This window comes from Fundulus heteroclitus, chromosome 2, assembly GCF_011125445.2.
Source record: "Fundulus heteroclitus isolate FHET01 chromosome 2, MU-UCD_Fhet_4.1, whole genome shotgun sequence".
In the NCBI taxonomy this organism is placed as follows: Eukaryota; Metazoa; Chordata; class Actinopteri; order Cyprinodontiformes; family Fundulidae; genus Fundulus; species Fundulus heteroclitus.
Window position 1 is genome coordinate 15,227,469 of NC_046362.1, and position 10,633 is coordinate 15,238,101.

General features: G+C 37.6%; 2 protein-coding genes across 3 annotated transcripts in view; both read right to left on the minus strand.

Moving 5' to 3' along the window:
• Positions 1-5,150, minus strand: part of LOC105928211 (epidermal growth factor receptor kinase substrate 8-like protein 2) — a 42,246-nt gene extending 37,096 nt beyond the window's left edge. The window contains exon 1 of the mRNA XM_012865362.3: positions 4,903-5,150. The gene's annotated coding sequence lies outside the window, so the exon portion shown is untranslated. The remainder of the gene's footprint in view (positions 1-4,902) is intronic.
• A 1,672-nt stretch (positions 5,151-6,822) lies between these two features.
• On the minus strand, positions 6,823-10,144 carry LOC105927912 (transmembrane protein 80). Of its 2 annotated transcripts, XM_012864904.3 has the most exons (6): positions 10,107-10,144; positions 9,949-9,965; positions 9,752-9,845; positions 9,545-9,637; positions 8,507-8,708; positions 6,823-6,988 (listed from the first exon to the last, which is right to left on the minus strand). In XM_012864904.3, exons 1-6 carry the CDS (start codon positions 10,123-10,125, stop codon positions 6,976-6,978), a joined length of 438 nt encoding a protein of 145 aa, XP_012720358.3. In that variant the 5' UTR covers positions 10,126-10,144; the 3' UTR covers positions 6,823-6,975. The 2 variants fall into 2 exon arrangements, with proteins under 2 accessions (XP_012720358.3, XP_036004796.1); XM_036148903.1 differs by lacking the exons at positions 9,949-9,965; positions 10,107-10,144 and having other exon boundaries at positions 9,752-9,941.
• Between the last annotated feature and the right edge of the window lie 489 nt (positions 10,145-10,633).

Here is a 10,633-nt window from a genome sequence, read left to right on the forward strand (position 1 = left end):
TGGTCAGAGTGTTTATTAATTGATTTATTTTTATCAACTATCAATAATAACTCCTGCTTCCTGGGTGTACAACTATGAAGTGACACAGACATCTATTTCTTTCTTAGGCACTCCTCAAAATGAGAAAGACATGTGAACATGCCATTCAAGTAAAACGTACGTGTGCTGAATTTCAATGATCAGTCAACGTGTAAAGGAAAATAGGTACCTGTCTAGACTTGCCCATATCTACAGGCAGAACTGTAATAAATTAGCCTTAAACAACGGAAACAAGTTTTTACAAAGAGCTATATTGATCTTTTCAGCATATACAGTAAGAAGGACGGTACGGAAGATTAAAAAAATAGAGAACTGTATCATAAAATGATGTTACCGCAATGAAATCTGAATTTACTGAAAGGCGTAGCCAATAAGTATGGCTATATGTAAAAATAAGAGTAAGAAGACTTTGAAGTGTATAATTGCTCACACAAAGTCTAGACAAACATTTTTAAAAGAGTTTACAACTCAAGGTTGTGGCACAAACCTGCAGAGCGCTAAGCTTTCTGCTAAAACCACGGTAAAAGCTCTAAGACAATAAACTTTTCCTGATAATATGCTTTTCAGTTCTGAGAAATGCGCTTCGTAACACAGCGGAAGGTCCATGAACCTTTGCAATGAAAAACAACTCAGTACTTACAGCATGTGCTCTTAAGTGTCTTGTATTTTCTGTTAAAGGCTGTTCAGCCAGCTAACAACGGCGTTTAACATACAGCAGAACCAGAAAACACTGACAGCGATGAGTTGTGTAATAGCTATCAAAATCGGATTTTGCTCTTACATGAGCAGTTTGGACTTTGATCTACGGGACCCTAAAAAAAAAAAAGAGATAACACCTATCTGATCTGAGGCCATTTAACTGAATCAGCTATAAATGCAGGAGATATTTCCATTAAAAGAACCGTGGTTCATGCATTAGTGTTAGATGTGTGGCACACTTGGTAGCCGTATTTACAACCAGTAAAACCACATGACACCTCTTTCCTCTGACCCACAGAAATATATGATGTAATTAGGACCAAATGTGACACATGATTAAAAAACAGAGAGATAAAGAGATGAAATGTTGCAGCACCAAAAGGTACACATCTTAATGAAATACACATTATTGATGTTCTCTGATTGAAGAAAAAAAAAAACATCAGTAATATTAAGATTTTGTATTATCTAATGAGGTTCAAAGGGGACACAGTTCAATAATTAAATAAGTACATTTAATTTTTCATTAATTGGAGACATTGGAAACCAACAATGAGATATAATCAAAAATGTATAAAATATAATTAGATAAATAGGTTTTAGTAAAAAAAACTAAGCAGATCTTTTTTTAAAGGTTAATTATTGCCTGCCTGCGTGCAGAAGGACATGATTTTATTTTATCAGTCCCGGTCAATGGGCATGGAATAATAATGCTGTGGTCAAAAATTATTAGTCTGAAGAGGAGTTCCGGCGCACCTTAACCAGATGTTAATCTTTTTGATACACTGTCATGACAGCTTAATCTCTTTCATGTTTCCCTGCAGCACAGAAACAATGAAATAACTAAATAGTACTAAAATAATTACATACCTTTTTCTTTTTTTCTTTTTTTACTATTTTGCTGAAAGACGAACTTACGCCCCCTGTCCCTGTATTTTGCTCCATCTATCTTCCCTTTAACCCCACATCAACTTCCTTGTCCCTACTAAAGAAAAGCATCCCCAAAGCATGATGCTGTCAATACACCACACCGCATGGTGAAATGTGATAGTGGCAGTGGTAAGAAACAAGATAAAGATTAAAAACAACAATAATAATAACAATAATAATCACCATCGTCACATAATTTTAAAACATAATAATCTCTAATTTTTTGGTACAAAATGCAGCTGCCTGTCTCCTTACTGGCACATGTAAACGTGACCACATATCACCCGTTCTAGCCTCGCTGCACTGGCTTCCGGTTGTTTTTAGAATAGATTTTAAAATTTTATTGTTTGTTTTTAAAGCTCTTAATGGTCTAGCCCCCCAGTATTTGACGGAGCTTCTCAAAATCCATGTCCCGGCCAGAACACTGAGATCCTCTAATCAGTTGCTACTGGCCATGCCTAAAACCAGACTTAAAACCAAAGGTGGCCGTGCCTTTATGGCAGCGGCACCGAGACTCTGGAATAACTTGCCTTGGCATATTCGATCGGCAGGCTCCTTGGAGGTTTTTAAATCCTCTCTAAAAACACATTTCTTCTCCCTGGCTTTTAATCAAGTCTAGGTGGACATTTGGCAAAATTATATTTTGTTTTAACATTTATTTTATTATAATTGAAACATTTATCCTATTATATTTTATCTGCATTAAATTTTTCTTTTGCATTGTGTTTATGTATTTTAGCATTCAGTTTTTATCTTATACTCTGCAACTGTAATTTCTGTACAGCACTTTGGTCAACACCGGTTGTTTTAAATGTGCTTTATAAATAAAGTTTGAGTTGAGTTGAGTTGAGTTGATTTTTATCAATGAATTTTTACATCAAATTGTTTTCAATAAATCTTCCAAAGATTTTCAAAAATTATATATGTTGATAATTAAAAAAGGTTTTTAAAGTTTCACTATAACTATTACTAACATCAATAATAATTTTGTTTATTTGTTGCATTGTGGCACAATTTTCATCAGCTGCCTTTTTGGTTTAAAACAACATTGTTGAATTACATTTTGTTTATTTAAACTTGTTTATATTGATCACAGATTTAAAAAAAAAAGTTGCCCCCTAAAAAGATACAGTACATAGCTAATGACTAAATACATAGAACAATAAAAGTCAAATATATCTTGATTAATAACCAGTTATTTTAATCATCTCTCAAGCTTTTATGGGGTAAATTATATCTTTTATGTGTAAAATGACATCTATGTGCTTGGTGATCAATTGAACGGTGACCCCCTTTAAACAAAGGGAACAACAGAAAAACAGCTAAATAGTAAATTGCAATTTCTGAATCAGTGAGACTGTTGGTGGGGCTGATCTAAGTACATTTGCCATCAGACTAATCAGATACAACATAAATCACAGCTCCAGCGTTATTAGCTGCTCCTCGGTGCCTTCTGCAAACAGAGATTGTCTAAACAAAGGGTGAGACCAAAAGCCCCGGGGTATCTTTACATCAGTTGCTCTCAGACTGCGGTGAGAGTTAGCATGGCCAGCCAGACTAACTTTAGCCTCTCTTTGATACAGCTAAAGTTAGTCTGGAAGGTCTATAAGGTCTATAAAGCTTGGGGTTAACAGGCACAAAATAAACCAATAAGGGAAACTGTGGACGTGGCGTAAAAAAGGCACCAATAGACTTCCCCTGACAACATTTCACAATATAATTCAACATGGCGAGCTGTGGTCGAATGGAGACTACGATGAATGATTCTTCTTAAAACACAAGAAAGCCCACTAGCAAACGTATGCTCCATAGCGGCGGCCATCTTGTTTGTTTTGGCTGAGGGATTCTCAGGCGCTACACGTCACTCAACATATAAAGCCCGCCAACGCCTGTGATTGGTTGGTATCAGGAACGAGGGCATTTTGGCAGCAGTTCCAGACTTGAAAGCGAGGCTGGCCAGGCTAGGTGAGAGTACCACTGATGACACCTTAGTGCTGCCTTTAGTGCCACATTTTGGTGTCAACAATTCGTGTAAAGAAGCAAATCAACCACTGAATGATGGACTGTGTCTAAAGCCAATAAGCACAAAATGTAATCAAAAGCTACTCCAAAAGTGGCTGCAATGCAAGAAATGTTAAATTCCATAGACCCCCAAAATCCAAACTTGGGTCTGGAAATTATACTACTTTTACTGACCAGGAATATTAGCTATATAATGAAAGTGTATTTTTCTGCATTTCATGCATCCAAAGAACTGTAGTAACAAGTTAATTAAGAAAAGCAACCCCCGCGACCCCATGAGGGATTAAGCGGTTCAGAAAATGGATGGATGGATGGAAGATGGCCAGTACTACGAATGGGTAGTAACTGAATGAGATACAGTATGACAGAAGTACATATAAACAGCGTAATAATGCATCTGTGTTTCAAACATGTGGCAGCAACATTGCATTTTTAGGGCTGGTAAGAAATGACCAACTTTCCCAGCTGGAATTCCTGTTTAATTTTCCAACCTGGAAAAATATGCGTTATTGTTGTTGAGTCTGCACCTGCCGTTTGTGCTCCAACGGTTGATTGTACTAATGGCTGCTCCATTTCACTTAGCAGTCGATGTTTTGTTTTTTTTGTTTTTTAACGGCAACCATATTGGATTTTGAGGCCTGAGTTGGTGGGAAACATTTTTTCATCTTTGCAACGGGGAATTCCTGTTCTGTTTTTCAGCTTACACTAGAAGCAGGTGAGCTATACGATGGCCTTTATCCCAACATACAGAAGAAGGAAGATTGTTCTTTTTATTTTCTTATTTCCGCAACAAAATCAAATCCTGTCATGCTGTTAAGATGTCTCCCATTATGGTGGCTCTTTGAGGCAGGACTTTTTTTTAAAAAAATAGTCTGAGGACCACTGCCTTAGATTGTTGATGATGTGCACAGATCTTTGAATCTTAACACTGTTTACCCTAAACACTCATTTCTAAAAAAAAAAAAAAAAAGAATTCAACTGACAGATTCCGTATTTCAAAGACCCTAAAGGACTTAATATACCAGAGTGACGTGCTTTGCATAAAAACATTTTAAAATTAAAAGGCGAATTCATATGAGAAAACCAAGCATCAGCGCTGCAAGAGGTCGTTGTTGAAAACTCACTGAATGACGTTTACAAAACAACAACTTCAAAGTTTTACGTCGGGAATCAGAAGAGTAGCCTACGTTTGCCACCAGTTTAGAGACTCACAGAGCAGTTTTGCCGTCTGGATGTTTGAGCTGATCGCACGTGGGTTCAGACGTCAGCCGGCCATCCCTAAAGGTCTGTGCAGAACCGCTGAAAGAAAGATCACTCCGCGGGAAAACTGTCAAAGCCAACGAGCTTTCCTTTATATTTTAGAAAAGGAAACAAGTCCGACGCAGTAAACGAGCCTCCTGTGGTGAAATGTCACTTCTGAGAAAGCAGCAACTGAAGCAGGAGAGGCGGTGCAGGTGAGGGATGGTGACTGAGCAGGTAACTCAACCCAAAAAGGGGGCGTGGCCAGGCTCAGATCTCACTTTGTTGGTTGGTTTGTGGTTAATTTGTCTCCAAACTTTCCAGTCGCACTTTAAAGACATTTTAGCACGTTTCAGCCCCAAAGCTCGTTCTGAGTTTATGCCATCATGCTTCCTGGGCTGCTGTTGAATTGACGGTGGTTGTAAGAAAGCAATTTGATTGAGATCTTTCTTTTTTTTTTTTGTTGACACAAGAGGGAGTTTCCCTTTGTGTGGAAAACGGAAAAAAACACACATAGTCTGTTATGTAAAATATGTACATGTTATTACTTTAACTTACCAAGTAACATTTCATTTTAAGGTGCTTTTTCGCAGCTTCAACTTGAGAGCAACAAAGGCTATCTGTATTACACACACACACACACACACATTATATATATATATATATATATATATATATATATATATATATATATATATATATATATATATATATATATATAGGGTGCTGAGGCTTTGGAGCTATAGGTAACAGAAAAGATGGAAAACTACTGTTGCAAAAAGATGTATTGTTGTCTTCTGCTGTGCAGTAAGCACAAGCTGGTCTAAATTGTCTGGATTCCTTGTGGTGACTGCATGGATCGGTGCCCAGGTTTCAGTATCACTCACTAACAATGAGTTGTCTTTGGTCACTCCAAAAAAAAAATAAAAAATTATCCACACAATGCTGTTCTTGGGAAGAGCAAATTATGTGAGCAAGTAAAGTTGTAGTGTTGAAACTGAAAGCCAGAATAATAAGGGACCCATTGGGTTTCAGCAAGGCCGGGCTGCAGTCGGTGTTTATCTGTGCTCACCTATTGCTCAACCTCAAGCACTCTGACATGTGATTTGTTTAGAAAGTGGTTTCTTTGGGAACCGTGTCACTGGGTTTGATCATTAACCTACCTAGATGTGCTGAGAAATCACCTGTTTGAGAAACGTGGAGCCTTAATGGACAAACACTGAAGGTTGATTAGCACTGACATAACACCCAGGAAGCCCTTGTAAAGAGGACGCAGTGGTAAAACGTTTCGATTATTCTGTGATTTCATACTTTGGGACCAGTTTATGTAATATCACATTATTATTTTGGTATTAAGCTGACATTACTGTGTGCAAGCCCAGAGCAGCCCTGGAACATGGTTTTCACATTTAAATTCAAGCATAAAAAACAGGTAGTCTATTTTTTAAGAAGCTAAGTACTAAAAACACTGTTTCAATATTCGCATTCTAAGACTATTCTACCCTCTGCTGGACAAAATGGGTACACTGACACTCACGTTTGGCAATGCTTGGTTTCCTACAGATATTTTAATGTAACAACCAAAGATTACTGTGAATTCATGGCAGATATTTCTACAGGGTTCAGGGCGTACACATCGAACCTGCAAACCCAGACACTGGAAGGAAGGACAGAGGAAAGAGGGATGAATGGTCAGATGGATAAACGGGTTTTGACTTTTAACCCTTAAACAAAACATTTTCTTATTGATCCACATTTGGTAGAGATAATCTCAAGGAGCCACATAAATACACTTAAGATATGATATGGTAATAAGCATTATATTGTAGTTATTAGTACATTTTATTCATACTTAGCCTGTACGAATGGAAAAAAATAATACAAAAGAAGGAATAAAACTTTAATAAAGAAATTTAATATTAAAAACACCCAAACAATCAAAACAAAGAATAATAATAACTAACAAAAATCTTGTTTTCTATTTGTGAAAACGTAGTAAACTCCTGAGTTCGCTGTAGGACACACGACGATGAAGTGAAGTCTTCTTCATGAATAAACACTAAAAAAATAAGAAAAGAAAGAAGAAGACATTAAAACCAGTTATAGTGCTGAATCACCCATTAACTTACCTAAAATGCATTTCCTAAACAATCCACCTTGGAAACAACAGACCCATCCATTCGCACAGTGTTTTAACTTTCTTCCACTGTGACTGACGTTTGGATCCCTCGCTTCAATCCCAACATGAATTTAAATTTATTTCAGAAGGAAGAACTGACAATGTCCTGACACTCTATCAGGCCCGCGAGTCATTTTGGTTAAATGATCTCCATATTAATAATGCAGACGTGGTCTTAAAGGGGAGCCATTCCTGAACAATAGCCTGAGAAACAAAAGAAAGCTCGATGCTGTCAGGCATTTCAAAACAAACATATGAGATGCTAATTACGTCAGGATATCATGTCGATCAACATAAATGGAGCCCTGGTCTCGTTATCAGAGGAAGAAGTGTTGTGTCTAATGTTTGACACCAGATACTTTAATTCGCCTTACTGTCTATCCTTTCCAGGTAAAATACGACATTGTAGGGAGGAAAAAAACTTGTCATTTGACATCATTTCTGAAGGTTAGACACTGTTTTAAATTGCTGAGTGACTCATGTCACCTTTTAATCATTTCAAGCGCTTTAAACTGTAACAGCAACATTTAACACATCTCTTGTCGGAGTGTAGGATGACACTTTGTCAAAGGTTTAAAAGTAAATCTGTCTTACGATTCTTTAATTTTAAGTAATTTGTAGAATCAATCTCAGGATTTTCTCTAGTTACTGGACCATCCCCCTCACAGGGAATGGTCCGGAAACTGCAGAAATGATCCAATTGACAGCAGTGGCCCCTCACACCTGCATGCCACTGACAGGGAATGGTGGCAGGATAATCCACTCAGCTGGTTTGCATGGCGTCAGTTCACAACAATTGTAATCTCAAGGCCTTTACAACACAAATGATCCAGTTTCGAAGTCAATTACACTTATTCCAATTTGATCCCAGTTATAAATGCAGTCAAGTTCGATTCATTATGCACATGAGGAAAATGTTGTCTGCACGAGGAAACCCAATCGAATTCATTGAGGTGTTCATTTTGCAGCAATCCCTCATCACTGCGCATGCATGTGGTGACTGTGAAAAGGAAAACTCCTTTAATAGGAAAAAACCTCCGACAGAGCCAGACTCAGTGTGAACGGCCAAGGCTTTAACAACACAGAGAAAAAAGAAACAAAAACAGAAGCAGTACTGCCATGTTCTCTTGCCTTTCCTATTTTGAAGAGGGGATAAAAGAACTAGGCCTTTGCGTTACATCATATGTATGTGTATATCTTCTTTTTTTTTTACTGTCCACAAATATTAAGATGTTGCTCTGAAGGAATATGCTGCTACAACAGATGGATGCATGGGAGTTTCATTAATTCATCATGATCAGGATAGCGTTCCCTCCGTTTAGGAATCAATGCTGTAAAATAACAAAGAAAGTGATACCATTGGCTGCCAAGTAAAAATTGAATAACACCTGAACTGACCTGGCAAATCTGGCCAAGGTGCTTAAAGCCAGGACTCCGTCTGCACCATAGACAGCGACTAAGACGCTGCTGATAATTACATCTGCTCTCATTACATAAGTCTGCCACACCAGGAAGTAGACCGTCAGTAAGGTAGTTGCTGCCGTCACAAGGAGGTTCCCAAAAATATAGCTCTCACTCTCCATCAGATTGCCCTTCACACCTGCAGATATTGGCAGATAGTTAGTAATCGGCGTTATCGCTGCACCGCTTCTCAAGTGCTAAACACGTTAGATAAAAGTTGGGAGAGATACACCCAAAATGTATTCCTTTATGCTTTATGCCAGAGATAATCTTTGACTGCTCTTGATTAATAACTCCTCAGGACAAGGCCTTTTTAACTATTTTCTTCTGAGTGTGCCGCTTTTCTCTTATTTTCTGTTTAGATGGTATACCTGGCTGTACAAAAAAATAATAATCTTCAGTTAATAAACTAGTCTTTCTCTATGACATATTTCCATCTATAATCACTCTTCCTAAACTCTGATTTATCCATTGATTTTGGGAAGCATTTGTAGTATATAAATGAATTGTGGCCTCAGTATTTAATAGCTTAATAGCTAGCTAGCTAGCTAGCTAGCTAGATAGATAGATAGATAGATAGATAGATAGATAGATAGATAGATAGATAGATAGATAGATAGATAGATAGATAGATAGATAGAAAATAAAAAAATAAACCCTGGAAAAACAAATATTTTACAAACTGCTATTACTTTATCCACTCTCACCCTAAACTACAAAATACTGGAAGAAAATTCTCAGACTTAATAAAACAGCATAGACGCATACATCTCAATATGTAGTGTAAACAAAGTTGTGACGTCCCAGCTAAAGTATTTATTCATCGGCCTAATTACATTAATATGATTAGGAAAACAACACTATTAGTCTTACTTGTAACATACTAACAGATGCCGTGTAGTGGGGGTAGTGTGCAACGATTTCACAGTGAAATTCAACAAGTTTTCAAAGTGGTCCATGTGTGTGCTTTCTCACCACAGTAGAGATGCAGAAACTCCAGAGCAGCCAGGAGGAGCAGCAGACCCACATCACAGGCCAGAGCATCGGAAGGATAAGGCAGCTCCAAGCCTAACAGCGCACATAATAGTAACTGTCAGCTGTAGCACCCATGTATTTACTACCAACATTTCATGTCATTTTAATAAAACACGGGTAATGAGAGTATCACATGGCATCACGGACTCTTTTTGATGATTAGGCTGAGGGTGAAGAGGAAATAGAAGGCGAAGTAGACGCCCGTCAGGTTCAGCAGCAGCTGCAGGGTAACGGAGGAGAGCTGGGAGCAGAAGTTAAGTCTTCCGGCGGTCAGGTTGGGCACGGTGTTTTCATTCATTTCAATCCACGCGTCTCTTTAAATGGCGTTTTTAAAAAAAGGATACCAAACCCGCAGACCTTCCTGGAGCGATAGAGATTAAAGTAGAGTCAACAGAGTGCCTCAAGAACAGGAACAAGATTAACGTATTTCGATGTTTTATATTTATTCTGTAAAGGTTTCCAGATGAAAGCGGTCTATAACCATAGCAACGCGGCCACCTACCTGCTCTCGGGATCGCCATTTTGATTTTCTTTGAACCGTACACGGAAAACGCCTCCACCTGCTGGCTGGAAGAAGTACTACAGCACAGCGAGTAATGTGTGCATGGTGTTCCTAAGTGTCCTATTGGTTGTTCCTGAAACATGTAAATTAATGTTTTTGAGTACAAAAATGTTTTGTTTTTAATGTTCCTTAGTGCATACTGTTTTCACTTAATGGTTTTCTTTAATCGTTTTGAGTGTTGTGATTTTATTTATGTGTTTTGCCTCTCCTTGTTTAGATGTTTTAAAGGGCTTTTTAAATCAATTTATGTATTTTGTCTAAATAAACTGTACATCATCATCTATTTATGCAGTCATATTCAATAAATTAGAATATGCGTTTGGATGAAACTCTTTGGCAGGTTAAAATAGCCTTTTGAAAATAACATTTAAGCAGGTTTCAAACATGCTTTTCATGGTAGGTAGTAGAATAAAGGCAGAATAAAGTAAAAAACGAAAAATATATTCAATAAAACTGAGTTATAAGTG